Genomic DNA, 20,249 nt, shown 5'->3' on the forward strand with positions numbered 1-20,249 from the left:
GATGCCCGAGAGCTAAGGCTCACAGAATGTTTGACATCATGTTTTGTTAATATATGTGTTATGTTAGTAAGAAGAAAAAGAAAATTAAAAACTCTTTGGTCAACTTCAGAATTTGTACATTCTCTAAAGTTAACTTTAAATGATGAGAGTTAGAAATCCTGAGTCATATCTCCCAGATGTCCAAACTATAGCCATAAAGATGTTTAAGATGATACTACACGCATAGCTTATTTTGTAGATTTTATGGACATATAGTTAAAGCTGTTTCTTTCTAGACTCATCAGAGAAATGAAGATGATAATTTCTAAAATGTGATTGTCTTAAAATCATTCCCCCATGACTCTCAAACAATTCTTCCAGCATTTTAGCCCTTAATATAAATCCTCTACTTTTTATTGGAAATATATAATAAGATGGGCAGAACAAAGTGAACAGTGAACTAATTATTCCATTGCTTATTTTCTCACCTGCTAGATTCTATTCCAGCTATCAACTATTAATAATTTTCAATGCATTGTCTAAAAGAAAGGCTTCACTTGGAAATTTAACTTCATTCTAAAATAGGTCAACAATAAGTGTGTCTGTACTTCTATTATTTTATCAGATGTTATTTATATATTAGCATTTAAATTGTTCACTCTCCAGTAAAGTAGTCATGAAAAAGAACTTCTAAATCGTTTTCTCTTCTGCATTATCACAAACACTAAATGTGATTGGAAAATTTCTCATATTTTCATTTTCCTTAAAGGGCTTATAAAAAGAGCCTATTTGGTTTGTAGGGAAATGAATTCTTTCACAATACATAGTGGTTGACTGAATGTCTATTTCTTCCTTAAGGCATAATATTTGACAAGCTTTATTTTTAATAGTTTAACAAATAATCTTGTTAATTCTGTCACTGAGAAAACACCACATTTTTGCCAGTTTTTCAAAGTAGTATTAAATGCAAAGTATTAAGTGCAGAGGATTTAAACATTTGGTAGGAGTTAAAAATTGATGCAGTCATCTAAAAATACTCACATTCCCATATGCAGATTCATCTGATTAATCAAGTATTATTTAATTATGATGGTGGTGGTGGTGGTGGTGGTAATGAAGGTGATGATGATGATGATGATGATGGTGATGATGCTTCTAATGAAACCCAGCCTATGGTTTTTCTTAATCATAGTAGGTGTGAGCCTGAAAGGAACATAGTGGGTTTTCCCAGTACTCGTAACATTAGCTATATGTCCCATTTCTCTTGGTTCTGTAAAAAAAATACCATAAAATCTAGTGAAAATTAAATGAAGAGTCCTACACTTTGTGGTATGAACATCTCCTGCTCTATGCTATCTTAGAACCTCTGCCATTAGGATGGCTATTTCACTTACTGGTAATCATCTGATAATTTGAAGTATAAACTGATTTGACAACTTATAAACTAGGTAGAAAATACACACATGCAAATAATGATTTGCCACTTATTTTAATTATGCACAGTCCATTTCTCATGCAAAGATAAATACAAACATGTCATATTAATTAAATTTTGGTAGGCATTCAGTTTCCAAATATACTGAGCAATGGAACATAGTGGTAAAATGAGATTTTAAATATTTTTGATGTTTCAAGAAATTTCCTGAATTGTAGTGCTCATAGTATGCATTAGTTGCCGAAATACAATAGAAGTTTCAAGTTGACTAAGAATTAGGGTTCTTTTATATTTTCTATAAAATGAGCATGCTCCTTGTAAATTAATCCAATCACTTCCACCATATGAGAAGCATTGCATCCAATAACCATTTTAAATGACTTTCAGAGGAATTTGAAAGCAAAAAAAAAATCATCATTATATAGAAATGTAAAGAGCATGCAACTCATTAGACTTCCTTAATATTACATTGCCTGTGAAAATGTGTTGAAATGCATAGAGTGGGGTTATGGATCGTAAAACTTGCCTTTGAAAATTTACCACCCTCCCACCATAATTACGCCTTTTAAAAGAACAAAAGAAATATAGCTCTCCTCTTTAAAATTAAAATAATATGGTCCAGGGCATAGAAAAATAGATAAAAATGTATGACACGTTCTCTCTCAAACAGTTTTCATGGGGGAAAATATCAGCATGCAAAGTCGTTTCACCTACCTGAAGTGGTTTGTCTCTAAGAAAAATGCAAACAAGGCTGTCAAAATGTTCACTAGCTGCCGGTTCATTCCTGTTTCTGTGATGCTTGTGGAAAATATCTCCGAAATGATTCCAGAAAGAAGCTAGGACAAAGTATCTATTTATTGTCCAGATTCGAAATCTGGCAGGAATCTAGTTTCCTTGAAAATCAAAAAGAGATTTGGGTTTGTACAGTTTGCTGAGAAAAAACAAAAAGTGCCAGTCCTAGGCATCATGGTCAGGTCAAACCGGGGCTCAGGACCATCAGTTAACCGAGGAAAGACAAAGCCTTAGAACTGATGGATTCCCCAGCTGCTTTTCCTGAATAATAAAAATGCCGCTACCTTAATCGCATCACCATGCAAAGGGGGCTGGTGACAATGCCATGCTGCAAGTCGGGTTGCTGTGGCTTTTGTTTTATGTCCTTTCTGTTTAGCAAATCCCTTTTCTCTAGATAATGTTCTCTTTTTAAAAGAAGTTGTAAATGAGAGAGAAGAAAGGACTCTGCGCGCTAGAGTGGGCACGGGGGAAGAGGGCAAAATTGCTGAGATCCTGTGCTGGAATGAGAGCTACAGAAAGACGGGAGACGTGATCTTACCCAGCCTATAAATTTCAGCACTCGGACAGCTCCTAGCTCTGAAGTGCGCATGTTTCCTTTTTCAGTCGCTTGGGGCGGGGGTCGGGGAGAGGCGTTCAAGAGGGGACAAGCCTGATGTTTAAAGGCAAAGAGTGGCTTTCTCTTCAGGGGAAGGGTGCTAAAGGGGGATGCGATGACAGTCAGGAGAGAACAGACAGGTAGACAGGGAGGGTGAAGGAGATTAGGGTCTGACCCCTAGAAATGAGAGTCTGTTGGTAGGTGGGCGGGACGGGAGTTTGAAGCAGAAAAGGGAATACGGTCAAGAAGTGGGAAAGGGGAATTGGGGGAAGCAGAAAACAGAATCCAGAGTACCGAAATTATAATAGGGGAGTGGGTAATTCACTCCTTGTCAGTGGAACCTAAAGGCAAAAGAGGAGCCCTGTGTTGCAGAGAAGGGGACATTCCCTTGGTATAGACAAGTCCGTGTGCAGAAAAAGGCTCTTGAAGATCAATAATTTAATTTAGAAGCCCTTTATGCCTTCTTCGCCCCTTGAGTGTTTTCGTTTGATTTTAGCCGCCTGTTCCCAAAGGATCTCTACCTCTCTACTAAGGAAAGTCCCTTCCGCTGAGCTTTCTTCCGCGGCTCAAAATCCTTGGGCATCCTATTCAATTTGTAGAGGAGGAAAAATAAAACAGGCCAGCAGGGGGCAGTAGCAATCTTTTTTTGCCCTGAATAAAGGTTAGAGTAGGGTTTCACGTAAGAAACAGAAAAGAACGGTGAGACTGAGGGTTGAGTTTTCAGCTGTCCATTCCAGATGTTAATCACCAAGGAGGGCCATGCAATAAAGCGTAGATGTTCTCCTAAACTGGCTAAGGAGACAGAAAATAGTGAAAGTTTATAAAACCTATACAAAATCATGACAGGTAATCTTGCTATTTCAAAGTAAATTTACAAATATTATTATTACTAAAAGAGGAAAAGTAAATAGTCCAATGCAAGTAATTAGCAGCTTCTGGTAAGGAGAAATGAAAAATATGTGTTCTACCATGAGCTGATGAGCTATTTGCCTGTAAAATATATCTCTTTAGTCACCTTGGCACTCTGCTGCAGGTCTTAATCTTAAAACAAATTAATTAGTTTTTAGTCCATATATGACTAATCTGTCCTTGGATTAATTAAATATCATAGCAGAGTAACAAAGGATTCTATATTTTTAAAAAGAAGTTTCTGAGAAAAAAAATCCCAAGTTCTTTTCGCTTCTTAATGTTAATATTAATCACCCGAAGATCCGGTTAAAATGCATATTCTGATCCAGTAGATCTGAGGTGGTGCCTTAAATTCTGCATTTCTAACAAATTCCTAGCTGAAGTTGATGCTGCTGGTCCACTGATCTCACTCTGAGTAGCAATGGTCTATATGACCTTTTATTAGGTTTCTTTCCTACCAAAAGAGTGAGAATATAGGAATCTCTCTTTAGATGAAAAGCAGCAAGTGCCCAAGCATTCTGCTTACATACAAAATCAATTCTTTGGATGTGTTCTCTTAGTTCTCAAAGCCCAGAAAAGGTGATTCAATTTAAAAGGAAAATAGTATAGTGTAGTGTGAGACAACCCTGGACTGCAGCTTCGAATCTGTTCACTTCCAAATTCATCCACATGGAAACTCTAGACCTGATTTTATCCCTGCAGTCCTGACCCAAAAAAATAAAACCAATTCTTGGAAATATGTTTCTTCAACTGGTGCTATGGGGAAAATCATGTAAGAAGTTTTTGTGTTCAAGATTCTTTTCAAAAGAAAAAAAATAGGGCGCCTGGGTGGCTCAGCGGGTTAAGCCGCTACCTTCGGCTCAGGTCATGATCTCAGGATCCTGGGATAGAGCCAAGCATGGGGCTCTCTGCTCAGCAGGGAGCCGGCTTCCCCCTCTCCCTCTGCCTGCCTCTCTGCCTACTTGTGATCTCTGTCTGTCAAATAAATAAATAAAAATTTTTAAAAAGAAAAAATACATATGTAAACGTAGAAGAGAATGATTTGTCCCAAGTTTGTTTGAGGTTGTAATGGTGCTTAAAGTAATACGATCTTTGCAAATTATTTCATTCAATGGTAGAGTCTTCTTATTGGCCAGGAGTAGGATGAGTAGGGAAACCTGTAACAAAGAGAAGCTCTGGCCAGCAGCATGAAATCACAGCATTTACTATTTTAAAGTTGGAAGGCACTTTAAAGGGGATCTAGTCTCGGCTCCTCATTTTTTTTTAATTTATTTGACAGACAGAGATCACAAATAGGCAAAGAGGCAGGCAGAGAGAGAGAGAGATCACAAGTAGGCAGAGAGGCAGGCAGAGAGAGGAAGGGAAGCAGGCTGAGCAGAGAGCCCAATGGGGGGCTCTATCCCAGGACCCTGAGATCAGGCTTTAACCCACTGAGCTACCCAGGTGCCCCAGCTGCCTCATTTTTTAAAAGATTTTTTGTTATATTATTTTTTTATTATTTAAGAGAGAGCATGCAAACACGTTGAAGGGCAGAGGGAGAAGCAGTCTCCTGGCTGAGCAGGGAGCCTGATGCGATGCAAGACTAGATCAGATCCCAGGACTCCAGGATCATGAAGGATCATGAAGGAGCTGACGGCAGACGCTTAACCAACTGAGCCAGCCAGGTGTCCCAGCCTCCTTGTTTTACTTTTTCAGCTCTTTTCAACTTGGATTCCAGCTCTATCAATCCACAGAAACAGCTCCCACTAAGTCTTACAATGAATTCCTTGTAACTAAGGCCAAAGGATAGTTTTCTGTTGTCATCGTGCTTAACAGTTCCTTGGCCCTGGACATTATTGGTCTCTTTTCCCTTCTTTTCTAAAAATTATTTTTATTTTATTTTATTTTATTTATTTTAAACAAGATTTAAGATGAGATCTATTCTCTTAACTGATTTTCAGTGTGCAATACAATATTGTTAACTATAGGCACAATATTGTATAGTGGATCTCTAGGACTTACTCATCTTGCATCACTGAAACTTTATACCCATCGATTAACAACTCCCACATTTCCCTCCTCTTCTTTGTCCTTAGCAACCACCATCCTGCTCTCTTGAAGTACATTCTTTCTTTGATTTCATGATGCAGTGTACTCCTAGCTTGCCTTCTATTCTGTCTTCTTGGCAGGCATATCCTACTCTACCTGGCTTATAAAAGTTAGATTTCCTAAAGGCTACATTCTAGGTTTTCTCTTCTTCTCGTACTATACTCTCTTAGACAATATATTGCATGTATATGCCTTCTGTTACCCTCCTACACAGACGGCACACAAATATATATATATATATATATATATATATATATATATAATCCAGACCTGTATATCGAATTGCTTCCTAAACAATTCTTGCTGAATGTCTCAAATGCTCCTCAAATTCCCCATGTCAAAACCAACTTTTAATACTTCCTCCAAATCCATTCCTATTCTACTGTGGCTCTTTCACTGTTGCCAACCAAAAGCCAAGGCATCATCTCTAAGACTCCTTCTCCAGCACCCACCGTATTTAGTTCTTCACCAAGCCCTATTGACTTCATCCCTCATATGGGGATGAAGTTCCCATTCCCTCATTCCAAAATCTGATAAAATGAGGGAAGTTCATTCCCTCATTCCAAAATCTGCCCATTTCTCTCCATCTCACCCTCCACAACCCCAGCTGAGCATTCCTAATCTCTTCTCTGTATTGTAGCAATACAATACAATAGTTGCCTGACAAGTCTACCTGATCCAATAGCTGATCCTCCTCCAACTCATTCTATAAACTCTAGCCAGAGTAGTTGTTTAAAAGTCAAAAATCTGATCATATCATATGCCCTGATTAACACTGTGGCTTTCAACTGATCTTTGGGTAAAACAAAAACAAACAAAAAAAAACTACCTAATGTGACCTGAAAGTTCCACATGGTCTGGCATGCCTCTATTGTCCTTCACCTCATCCCCTACTCATCTCATTTCTTCTGCTATAGCTATATTGGTGTCTTTTTAGTCCCTCATGCTTACCTTTTGCTTAATCCCAAGGAATGCTTATGCCTCTCATTTTGTCTTGTTAATATCAACTTATTTTTCAAATCTTTGCCCAAATGTTATTTCCTCAAGAAGGCCTTCCCTGACCTGTCAACTTTCCCTATGATAGTCTTCCTTAGTACTCAGCAACTCTGAGTCAAAGAGCTTGTCACCACTGCATGTATACATATGTATCATTAATTGCTTAAATGATGAACTTTGTAATGGACAGGGACAGCATCTGTATTAGACCATCATTGTACCCTCCTACATTCATTGATAATGACGATAATCACAATGGTTTTGATGATGATTAGGATACAATTTTTAAAATGCCTCCAGAAGTCTGCTTAAACAGAACAGTATACTTAAATAAGTATAGTTTTGTCAAAAATTAATAGTTACATGAAATTAACAAATGAAGAACTATGATTATTTGACAGGAAACCAAGTTGAGTGGCTCATGAGTCTATAGCATGAGATGAAAGTACAAGAGACTGGGAATCTGATATCCTTGATTCCACTTCCAACTCTAACACTGATCAATTATGTGACCTTGGGTAAGCCATTTAATCCCTCTGAGGCTCATTTTCATCATATGTAAATTATAGATGATAACATTGCTATGTAAAATACTATATGAAATGCTCTTGAAAGTCATATGAAATCATAGCTAAGTTCTTAGCATCTATTGACTGCTAAAATTCATGTTTTGACTTTATCCCTGGGCAGTTCCACTTTCAAACACAGTAACTCTTGGGAGCTTAGAAAAGGTCTTATTTGCAATGCAATGGAATCCTGAAGTGGAAAGCACCTATGCTTCTAAATCACCAAATTACAACTTGTTGAGGCATGTGACACCCTCATTTTGTACTCTTCTTATCAGAGCAATGAAAAGATTCTGACCCATCCTATAATGTCATAAATATCAACATACAATATTTGGTCTTTATGATGCTACATATTAAAAGTTTTAAATAGATATAAACAAATGTCTTATGAACATCAGCATTGTTTGAAAAATCAGTATCATTTACTACCACTGACAAACTTCTAACATATAAAATGCTTTACAGTTTTTAAAATACTCATACTATGTGGCAGGCAGAACAATGATTAGTCACCATTTTTTTCCCAATGAGGAATCTAAAGTTCATGTACATTGATCAATTGTCCCACATTCACACGATTATTAAGTGACAAAGTCATACTTTCTATATTTACTACCCAAGTAAACAGACTTATTTCTCATCATATGTATGACTGATCTTATTTCTGAATCACTGAAAACCTACTATATACCTATTTTTAAGCTATTTTAATTGCTATGTTTATTATTCCATTGTAATAAGTGCCCCTTTCTTTTTTTTTTAATTTTATTTTTTTCAGTGTTCCAAGATTCATTGTTTATGCACCACACCCAGTGCTCCATGCAATACATGCCCTCCTTAATACTCACCACCAGGCTAGTGCCTTTCTTGAAGGCATTTTGGTCTCCCTTATATTGAGATCCAGTTACCCAGAAATAACAAATGAAAAGCCCAACATTAAGAGTCTCAAAGTTGATTTCATTAGTGAAGGAGTTCAAAGATCTCTAATATATCAATATCCTGTGTCAGGTTTCCTTGTGAACTCTTCTGGGTCTTCCTGCAGAAAGATGATCGTCCTCAAGTATGCACATTTTTTCCTCCATTTAAAAAGAAATAGAATTAAGAAAGGGTTTGTTAATCTCCAATTGATGACCCCCAAGAAGCAGAGGTTTGTGGCAAATCAGAGAGGGCAAAAGTTGCTTTACAATATCTTTAGTTTCTTGAGGATGCTTCCTCACAGAGAACAATGAAGTCAATTTCATCTTGATAAAATGCACCTTCAGAATTTTAAGAGAGATTCTCTTGCCTCAAACACACCCTTTCTTACTATAGGGCCCAGGATCAGGATGGGATTTCTGAATGAGAAAATCCTCTGATATGGGGGTGTGTGGTCTTTATGATATTTGTTAAATCATGTGGCTTGTAAGATGAGTGATTAGGGACTGCCATTGTTTGACTATATATAATATCTCAGGAGTCAGGTAGCGAGTCTACCTCTTGAGTCTGAGATCTCTAACCTACCACTGCAGGGTCAACAAATCGCTCTCAACTTCCACGGCCACTCACTGGCCCATATGTTCTTTATCCCCTCGCAATGCTTGTGTTAGAAATGAAAGGAACACTCTAGAGCCCACTTTGTTGGATTAAATAAGTTGCTAGGAGGATGGGCATTTAAAATGTAAGGTGAAAACCGAAGCATAGTTCATGTTGATTTGTGCAGGCTGCCAGAAGCACTAGTCCTGATGAATTTATAGCAGTTTTCAATGGCCAGCATTATCCACAGAGCAAGGATGCCAAAGAGCTGATTCGCCCTGCATTTATTCTCTTTCATTTTTAGAAATCCAGTTTGCCTCTCTCTCCTTTATCTTTTGGAATGGACAAAGATGCTCAGCATGCAGAAAGGCAAGCTTCAAGGCCGTGAAGTCTTAATATGAAATCGCTTTTCTTCCAGGTTTCATGCAGGCAATTGGATGTATATCCAGAGCATTTCTGGATTAAATTACTTAAAAGTCAGAAAAATCATTTTGGGATTGGAACACTCCTGCTTATTAGTGTTCAGTGTTCACAGACCACAAATGTGTCCAGCACTTGAAACAATTTCTATTTCCAGCGATGATTCATACAAGTGATTGCTTCTCTGTTGGCTAAGGTGAGAAATCCAGCATTTCTTTTCATAAATATCAAGTGGGCAAACAATAATTTGGAGGATAAATCAAATGTAATCTCACTTGAATGCATTAGAAAGACTCCTCCTTTGCTACAATTCTAAAAATGAAAATAATGAATAATAATAAGGTTGTTACTGTATCACTTGTCTTAGAATTTTCTAGGTTCTACCACTGACATGAAAACTGTCTCAACCCCACCTTCATTATCATGATACCCTTGCTGAACATGTCCTTCAAAGAGTTCTCAAATTTTAAAGTTTTGTAATTGGTTTTATTAATGTTTATCTCCCCTCCCCACAAAATGCCTCTTTGGTTCACAGAAGACTGAAAAGAAGCTGATTTTGAAGGAGTAAATTATTTTAACTTGAACAATAGCAATAATTTTACATCTGTAGGTAATTAGCATTTGGTAGTTGAAGTGTAGTTCCATTCATTATATTGAACGATGACATTTTTTCAAGATTTTATTTGTTTATTTGAGAGTGAGAGAGAGCTAGAGAGAGAAAGAGAGCACACACAGAGGGAGTGGAGAAATAGACTCCCCCGAGTAGGGAGCCTGACGTGGGACTCAATTTCAGAATCCCAGGTTCATGATCTGAGCCAAAGACAGACACTTAACTGACTGAACCACCCAGGTGCTCCTCAATGATGACATTTTTACTATTGTTGTAAAACACAGCATAAAAGCCAACAGGGTAGTGCATACCTAATCAACAGTCCCGCCGATCATCCAGTCAGCAAATAATAATTAAGCATTTACTATGTACAAAGTACTGTATACATCTATAAAGATGAGATAAAGTAATTTAAGATATTACTTCTACCCTCTAGGGACTTATGATCCATATGTGAAGATAAGAAAAATAAATACTATAGAAGTGGGCCTCGCGGCCAGGGTATCATCTGAGGAAATCAGCTTACTAACACTCAAGAGCTTCAAAATGTAGCATTCACCTATCTATTCTGCACAGTGTAAACTCTGGTTCTGATATGGGCAGGTCCACAAAATTAATCTCATCAGTGTCCCAAATATGTTACTAATTAGGGATGTGACATATTAACTCTATAATACCTAAGAGCCTGACATACAAACCAGAATGAAAATACAGCTATCGAGCTGCCAAGTAAACCCATTTGGCTAAGCAGCATTTAAGCATCTTGGGTGCACATTGCCTGGGAAGGCTTCATGATAAATATGACGTTAGACTAATAGGATCTGACTGAATGGTTGAGATGTGAAAACGTTGAGTAGAACCTATCTCAAATAGACTGATAGAGCCATCTCCAACTTCATAATGCCCATTTGGGAAACAATATTTATATTATCTGTTCTCATTACTCATTTCTTAGATTGCAATTTGATTTCTCAGACTTCTTTTTTTTGCTCCCTTTCTAATCAACTCCACTGCTAATTGACATAGCCATTGGTTTTTTAAAATGGTATATTATAAAACATTATGTGCTTATAAAAAATATATGTGGAATATTCCATCTCTTAGATTAACTTCTATCCTGAATATTATGTCACCATTTTCTTGCTTTGATTTATTATTCTAACACACACAGACATAAACATACACGCATATTGTTTAATTTCTCATGTTTTAAACTGTACCTCAGGGGCACCTGGGTGGCTCAGTGGGTTAAAGCCTCTGCCTTCGGCTCAGGTCATGGTCCCAGGGTCCTGGGATCGAGCCCCGCATCGGGCTCTCTGCTCAGTGGGGGCCTCCTTCCCCATCTCTCTACCTGCTTCTCTGCCTACTTGTGATCTCCATCTGTCAACTAAATAAATAAAAAATCTTTAAACTGTACCTCAGTTGAATGAGATAGTATTCTTCTGTGGCTTGCTTTGTTTGATCAATATTATGTTATTACACATAGCAAAAATTCATTTATTTTCACACTACACTGCTTCATTCTGTGAGCATTCCATAATTTACCCATCCATTCTACTGCTGATAGACTTTTGGGTTAATTCCAGATTTTTTGCTATGATAAATAACACTGCATAGTATTATTGCACATTTCTTCTACTGTACATATGCATATTTAGAGGAAGAAAATTATTGAGTCCTAAGGTATGCACAGCTTCAATTTTATTAGATGATGCCAAATTGTTTCGTACCATGTTGTAATAATTTGCACTCTTTCTATAGCATAAGAAAGTTATAATTTCTTTTTATCCTCACTGATAGTTGATGTTGTCAGATTTTTTAATTCTAGCCAATTCAGACACTATTAACTGGCATCTCACTGTGGTTTTAGTTTGCATTTACTAATGACCTTGAGTGCCATTTCAATGTGTTTACTGACCATTTGTGTTTTACCTATAAAATACATTTCTTTTGAAAACTATTCAATTAGGTTGTTTCCTTTTCCTTATTTATGTATAAAAAATTTTTTTAAAGATTTTACTTATTTATTTATTTGAGAGAGAGAGAAAAGAGGGGACAGAGGCAGAGACTCTTAAGCAGACTCCACACTCATGGGGTTCAGTCCTACAATCCCAAGAACATGACCTGAGCTGAAATCAAGAATCAGATCAACTAAGCCACCCACGTGCCTCTGTGTAAAATCTTTCTTATAACGATGATTTTCTCATGTATGTTTTACAAATATCTTTTCCAATTGATAGCTTTCATTTTCTTGATATTATCAATGTAATAAAAATTCATTTTTCCCTTATAATTTTTGCAATCTTTGTCTTGTAATATAAAAAGTATCAATATTGATATTATGAAGATGTGTTCCTATATTATCTTCTAAGGTTTTTAAATGTCATTCACATTTAAATAATTAATAGCTTGAATAAATATTCTCTATTTTAATTATCTATGTGACTGTCATATACGTATAGTTGTAAAATGATGTGTGTAGATCATATCTGGAAACAAGAATTAGGTGCTCCCTTTCTAAATATTTGGAAATTAAAGTGTCCTATAATATCAATATAGCATATTAGAGCATAGATTTGCAAAGCCACTTCAAAGAGATAAAATGGGGGCTCCTGGGTGGCTCAGTTGGTTAAGTGTCTGCCTTCAGCTCAGGTCATAATCTCAGGGTCCTGGAATGGAGCCCCAAGTCAGGCTCCCTGCTCAGCAAGGAGTCTTCTTCTTCTTCTCTCTTCTCATGCATTCTCTCTGTCTCTCTCAAATAAATAAATCTTTATTAAAAAAAAAAAAGAGATAAAATGGATCTTAATCCAAAAAGATTTGACCGTTGTTAGGTAATGTATGACTGTAATAAACAATCCAAAAACTTTTATTGTTTGAACCAAAATTCAATTTATTACTATCTCTCAAGGTTTCACAGGTTGAATGGGTTCATCTGGACATTCTTGTTTGAGATCTCTCAAAGGTATTATATGGAAGCTGAGGTTGAGTTATCTGAGAACTCAGTTGGGTCATACTTCCAAGATTGCTTACTTACATGATTCATATTTGATATTGGTTATGGGGTACTGGATGGGAACTCAGCTGGAATGACCAACTAAAGGATCCACACATGGCGCCTTTCCCTGAGGCTTGGGCTTCTTCCACTTTGGTGCTTCGGTTATGAAAACCTATGTCCCAACAGTGAGCATTCCAAGATAACAAGGGAGATGCTGCTGCAAGCATACTTATGACATAGGTTTAGAAGTCATATTGTATCACTTCTGCTGCATTTTACTGGTTACACATGGCAAGTTCAGTTTCAGTGTGGAAGGAGACTTCTTTAGGGTGTGAATACTAGAAAGTATGGTTCATTGGGCAGTTGTCTTTGAAGATTAACTTCAAGAGCCATGTCAAAGGATTACCAGTATTAATATTTGCAGAGTGCTAATTCAAGCAATAAATAAGATTAGATAGACTGAAAAACCTCTCAATATAAAACACCTAGGATTTGTGGATGAAATGTGTTTATAAAGGTAAAGTTGAACAGGCCATGAACTGAGAGAAATTTTTGAGCACATGAATCCAGAGTAAAATTCAAATGCTAAAGACAAGTGCTACTCTAAAGTATCTTCTGATCCCCACGACTAATGGCTTCAGTTTTAATGGCACCATGGACTGGGGCTGAGGACAGAGAGAATAAGATAGAAGCCTAGAGCCCAGGCAAGGTAGATGGTCTATGTGGAGACCCTCTGTGTAAGCCATACAAAAGGAGAGATAGCACAGAAGCACTGCCTATCCAAAACTTGACTTTTAATGGAGTTAAAACACTATTTGAGAATTTGTAACCACAGGAAAACATCATATAGGCTTGTAATCCTAACTCCATAATCCAAACACCTCAGGCCAGGAATTTATTTAAAGTTGTTCTAAGTTGGTGACTTCAAGTATCTCTCATGGAAGAAATGCTAATCTGCTTGGGAGAAAAGAAGATCAACACACACCTCAAAGTCTTCCTTTAGCTAAAGTTACAATGGATATAATGATTTGCAAACACAAATCACAGACTATATGACAAAACAAGGTATGCTTAAGTAAGAGCTGGGAGTAGCAATGAGTAATAGAATAAGACACTCAAATACTTCAGACATTAGAATTGTCAGAACAGATGTATTAATTATGCTTAAGAATTATAGAAACAAATAGTAAGAAATAAGTAACTCGAAAGAACCAAATAGAATATCATGAAATGAGAATTATAATAATTCACACTTAAAAGTCAATGAGCTCTTTAAATGTCATATTAGGTATAACTTATGAGATAACTAATAAACTGGAATATAAACCAAAAGTGTTTTCTACAAAACAGCAGATAAAAACAAAGAATTTGAAAACATGAAAGGGAAAAAACATGGAAGATATAGAGAGGGGATCTAACACATGTCAAGTGGGAGTTTCAAAGAAATAACAGATTTCAGGAGCAGTGATTTTTGAAAAGCAATGGTTAAAATTTTTCAGAATTGATTAAAAACTTGAATCATCAGAATCAGAAACCATGGTGAAATCCAAGAATAAATGGAAAAATTACTACACATAAATAAATTGTACTTAAAGTGAAACTAAAGACACTAAAGAATAAGGAAAAGACCTTGAGATGAATCAGAAATCAATTTAAAAATTTTTTATAGCAGCAATGGCCACAGTCGCCAAACTATGGAAAGAACCAAGATGCCCTTCAACAGACGAATGGATAAGGAAGATGTGGTCCATATACACTATGGAGTATTATGCCTCCATCAGAAAGGACGAATACCCAACTTTTGTAGCAACATGGATGGGACTGGAAGAGATTATGCTGAGTGACATCAGTCAAGCAGAGAGAGTCAATTATCATATGGTTTCACTTATTTGTGGAGCATAACAAATAGCATGGAGGACTAGGGGCGTTAGAGAGGAGTAGGGAATTTGGGTAAATTGGAAGGGGAGGTGAACCATGAGAGACTATGGACTCTGAAAAACAATCTGAGGGGTTTGAAGTGGCGGGGGGATGGGAGGTTGGGGTACCAGGTGGTGGGTATTATGGAGGGCACGGATTACATGGAGCAGTGGGTGTGGTGAAAAAAATAATGAATACTGTTTTTCTGAAAATAAATAATTTGAAAAAATTTTTTTAAAAAGTAACAAAATAAAATAAAATTAGAAGCAGAGTTCCACATCAAAAAAAAATTATTAAGTGACAACAATTAGATGGACAGCTGAATTCTTAGCAATAATAAAAGGAAAAGAAGACAAATGAATTGTTCACTATACTGAGGGAATATAACTGTCATCCTAGAAGTATGTGTCTGGAAGTTCTTAAAAAAAAAACAAGAGTGAAATAAATGTATTTCTAGACAAACAAAACTGAGAATGTTTACTAACAATGAAATAAGATCCAGAAAGGAATAAAGAATGAAACATCCAGAAAAATAAAACTTAGAGTGAAAGACTATTTCAGGAAAAAGGAAAATGACTCCAGAAGGAAGGTATAAGATACAAGAAAAAGTAGTAAACATAGAAATTGCTATAGAAATAGGTAAATATGAACAAATAATAATAGTGTATATTAGTTTCAGGCAAAAGTAGGTTGTAAGGCAAAAGAAAATTACTAGAGAGAGCCAGGATGACAGTACTCAAATCAATCTAATTAAAGCTATAGTATGATACCACATTAGTACAGAACAAAAAGAAAAATCAAGGAAGATGAAGATGAGCAGAAAGAATAATAGAGAGAGTAGAAGGCCAGGAAGTGATCCTAACAAGTTTTTAAATGCTTAAAAAAAAAAGTTGAATGAACATTTTCAACTGGAGAATCAAAGGTGTTTCTTCTCCATCTCCCTCTCCCCTCTCCCAACTCCAGGTTCTTGGAGACCAAGGTGCTGCGATTAGTTCACTTCATATGAGAACGTTAAAGGACAATTTAACTGTTGCCTTCAAGAAAATAAAGTTCATTTTCTAAAATATGACAAGCCATCATATCTTTATTTCCTTCCAGGACAACCATATAGGGGCCCTGGGTCTAGGATATATAAATGATGGGCATTTTTGCCAAATGGCTAGCTGTTGCACCAGGCAGAGACAAAATGGGTGGAATCTCCATCAACAGAGATTTTTTTTAAAAACATGTTCATCTGTCATAAACCCACTTGCGTCCCTCCAGGTTTATGCATTTATAGCACGATATTATTTGAAAATTTAGAAGATATGCATCCAAGTTCTAGCACCCCTGCTTATTAGCTCTACAATCAGACAAATTATTAATTCTCTGAGCTCCAGTTTCCAAATGGGAAACAATTTCACCTTCCCTGTCTACCGCCCCTAGTTGTAGCAAGAATCCAATGACATGGGTTACAGGGCTATATAAACTTCAAGGACTCCAATAGATTTAAGTTGTTATTCTTGAATAAATGCTTTCATTATCACAATCACATGAAGCTATTTATATAATAGCCTCCTTAATCATTCTAAGGAGAGGATTATAATTTGTATTCAACATTTCACATTGATTTAGGAAAGGAAAAGAAAGAGAAACATATTTTTCAATGATGATGAATAGTATATACAAAATATATGTGGATGAAGAAAACAACATCCTATTATTTTTCAGATGGGCATTTATTATATGTGCTTCTGGAAAGAAAACCTTATTCAAGTTTTAAGTTACTAACTTTAATAATAAAACATGTTTAATAGTTATGCCAAATGACTTAGATAAATTGCTAAATATGAATGGGGGGAGAATTCAATTGACACAAAGGAAAGATCTTCTTGTCAGAATAGAATTTTTAAAGGGACCTAAGGATAATTTAATGTAACCATAAGACTGACTCTGGAAAATATTGAGTTGTGTTTGCTTTAGACCAGCACAATAAGAAATGTAATCAACTCAAGAGACTAAAACATTCGAGTAACATTCATCTTTCTCCTTTTAAGAAAAACTATTTTTGTTATAGATTGTAGTGGCCTTGAAGATAAGGCCAAATTATACTACAAAACTAAATCAGTTTTTAAATAAATACAAGACAAATCTATTTGTATAGGCTCCCATCATATAGTTAGAAAGTAAGCTTTTATATTTATCTATAGGGTACCATAAAGAAAGAATAAATGCAATCCTCAATGTCATGTATACAAAGTCATACTGATACAGATAAGAATGAAAATGAAATATGAATAATGGATGATGAATCATTTTCTTGGGTCTCCAGAAGCCACTTAAAAATTAAAATGAAAGGATACAGGATTAATCTTTTGTTACATAAGGACATTGAAAACAGTCTTACTGTGAACTTCAGACCCCTGGATTCTGTTATGTTAAATAGACCCATTATCCCCAGGGGTTTCTTTTTTTCACCATGGAGTCCCAGTTCCTTGTACCAGGATTACACACTCCTTACTTTCCAGTTCTATCTCTCAGTACATCCTCTTCCCAGCATCTTCTCATCAAGAATTTATAAGACCTTTAGGCACTCTGCTTTCCCTCTGTGTCCCTCCAGATTCCCTCTCCACCCTTCATCCTGCTCTATGCCTCTGGATGCTGCATCAATGGACTGCACAAATGAGGCCTTATTGACATCTGACTTCCAGTTTATTTCAGCCAATAGGAGGTACCAGCAGGAGATCAGAGTAGGGAGGAAAAGAGAAGTTGGAATATTTATTTCATCAGCCCCTCCCAGCTGAACAGAAATTTGGTAGTGGTTTTGTTCCTCTGTTGAAAGCCATATTCAAAGAGAACACAGACTGCTGGTTTCTAGCAACTCGAGGGAGAGGAAAATGGGGAGTGATTGCTAATGGCTATGGGGTTTTGGTGGGTAGTAAAAACATTCTTGAGGTAAGTGATGGTGGTTCCAACACTTGACAAATATACTAAGACCATTTAATTGTGCATATTAAAAGGGTGAATTTTATGATATGAGAATTATATCTCAATTTTAAAATGGATATAAAATATAGGGAGTGCCTGGCCAACTCAGTCAGTTAAGTGTCTGACTCTTGAATTTGGCTCAGGTCATGTTCTCAGGGTTGTAAGATTGAGGCCTGAGCCAGGCTCCGTGCTTGGGAGTGGAGCCTGCTGAAGATACTCTCTTTCCCTCTTTCTCTGCCCTCCCTCCTCCAAGCTCACTGTCTGCCTAAAACTAGTTGCAGGGGGGCACCTATTGGCTCAGTTAGTTAATCTTCCAGCTCCTGATTTGGGTTCTAGTCATGAGCTCAGGGTCATGAGATTGAGGCCCACATCAGACTTCACGCTGGACATGGAGCCTGCTTGAGATTCTTTCTCTCCCTCTTCCTTTGCCCCTCCCCAACGCCCTACTTGCTCTCTCTCTCTCCAAAAAAAGAAAAGAAAAGAAAAGAAACTATACAGTGGACTATTATTCAGCCATAAAAAATGACATCTTACCATCTGTGAGAGCATGGATCTAACTTAAGGGCATTATACTACATGAAATAAGTCAGACAGAGAAGGACAAATATTGTATGATCTCACTTATATGTGGAATTTTTTAAAAAGCTCATTAGATAGGGGAGCCTGTGTGGCTCAGTCAGTTGGGCATCTGCCTTGGGCTCAGGTCATGATCCCAGGATCCTGGAATTGAGCCCCATGGCAGGCTCCCTGCTCAGTGGGGAGCCTGTTTCTCCCTCTGCCACTCCCCCTGCTCCCACTTATGCTCTCTCTCTCACTCACCCCCTCTCTATCAAATGAATAAATTAAATTTAAAAAAACTCATAGATACAGAGAACAGATAGATGGTTGCCAGAGTAAAATGGGTTGAGTAAAATGGGTTGAAGAGAGTCAAAAGATACAAACTTCCACTTATAAAATAAATAATTCATGGGGATAAAGTATACAACATGATGACTATAGTTAATAATACTATACTGAATATTTGAAAGTTGCTAGGAGAGTAGACCTTGAGAGTTCTTATCACAAGAAAAATTCTTTATAACTGTGTATGGTGACAGATGTTAACTAGACTTATTGTGATCATTCCTCAATGTAGAAATACTAAATCATGCTGAACATCTGAAACTAATATAATGTTATATGTCATTTATACTTCAATTTAAAAAAATGGATAGACATTTCAAATTAAACTTTTGTAGCACAAAACAAAGAAAATATGGATAAAGAAAAAGGGAAAGAAACACTAAAAACTTGAAACTATAACACAGAAATACAAACCCAGAAAAATATATCCTTTATATCAATTAAAACAAATAGAAAGAAAGACCACAGTTACTGGAAGGTAGTGCTCTCTTAAGCTACAGCTCTATCCAGTTTCCAGTAATGGCTCTACTCTTGAACTTCAAGCCTAAAATGGCTCTATTCCAGAACTTTCTGTAATGGCTCTACTCTTGAACAGCTCCCTACTGTTGTTGGCTCCTGAGTGTTTTACCATTCCTAGTTGGCTTCCTTTAATCCTGAACACAGATCTTTGTAAGTAGTCCTTTTAGGAGACCTCTCCATTTAACCCATTCAAATATGCCTTCTCTTCCCATACAAAGCTAGGACCACTTCCCATACAAACTATCATTGCCCATGAGATCACCTCCAAACTCTTCTCTCTGACCTTTAACCCTCTTTTCTATTCTCTTTCACCTTCCTGTTTTGCAAGCTGAGATTCAACATTATCTTCTCTTCCCATATCACCTGTAGCACATGTTCTCTATGCTCTATCATGACTTTGCACTTTGTTTTAAATTCATATATAATTATTTAGTTAAGGGTAAGACATATTACACCTAAAGATGACATAAAATCTATTCTTCATACTTCTCATAGCTTCCAATCCAGGAAGAGGCACTAGCAGGGAGCTGGATTTGAAATTTTAATTCATTGTTTCTTGATTTACTTCTTCTCCTTTTGAGCCTTTCTTATTTACTTTCAATCTTAACCCATGTGTTCATTCCTATTTTCCTCCTGGATCCAATTCTTATAAGCCTTTAAATTCCAAACTCCCCTTTAAAAATACTGAATTAGATTGTTAATGACAAATCAAAGAACTCAGACTTTATTAGTCTGAAAGTCCTTTGCTCTCTGAATATAACAGTGTGAATTTTGCACCCTTCAGGGCACAATACAAAGCTCATCTTAAAATTATTTTGGCTGGTCAAGGAAAGGAGGTCAGTTTACTTGGAAAGTGCTATCACTTTTACTTAAACTAAACACTATTGTTATTTTTTTTGTTGTGTTAAAAAAAAAATCAAGTGAAGGATGCTCAGTGGTCATATAGTACTCAAGGCTGTTGGTCCAGGGAGGATAAATAAAGGTGATACTGGAATGAATGTTTAGAGTCAGATTCCACTTTGACTTTATGCTTCAATCTATTA

The 20,249-nt window shown here is 36.5% G+C and overlaps 1 protein-coding gene across 3 annotated transcripts in view; it reads right to left on the minus strand.

Moving 5' to 3' along the window:
- The window catches only part of GLRA2 (glycine receptor alpha 2), a 185,950-nt gene extending 183,194 nt beyond the window's left edge, over positions 1-2,756 (minus strand). For 2 of the 3 annotated variants that reach the window (XM_044234454.1, XM_044234453.1), the window contains exon 1: positions 2,129-2,731. In XM_044234454.1, the coding sequence (XP_044090389.1) occupies positions 2,129-2,196 (68 nt within the window). In that variant the 5' untranslated portion in view covers positions 2,197-2,731. The other variant, XM_044234455.1, reaches the window with a different exon arrangement.
- Between the last annotated feature and the right edge of the window lie 17,493 nt (positions 2,757-20,249).

This window comes from Neovison vison, chromosome X (genome assembly GCF_020171115.1).
Source record: "Neovison vison isolate M4711 chromosome X, ASM_NN_V1, whole genome shotgun sequence".
NCBI lineage: Eukaryota > Metazoa > Chordata > Mammalia > Carnivora > Mustelidae > Neogale > Neogale vison.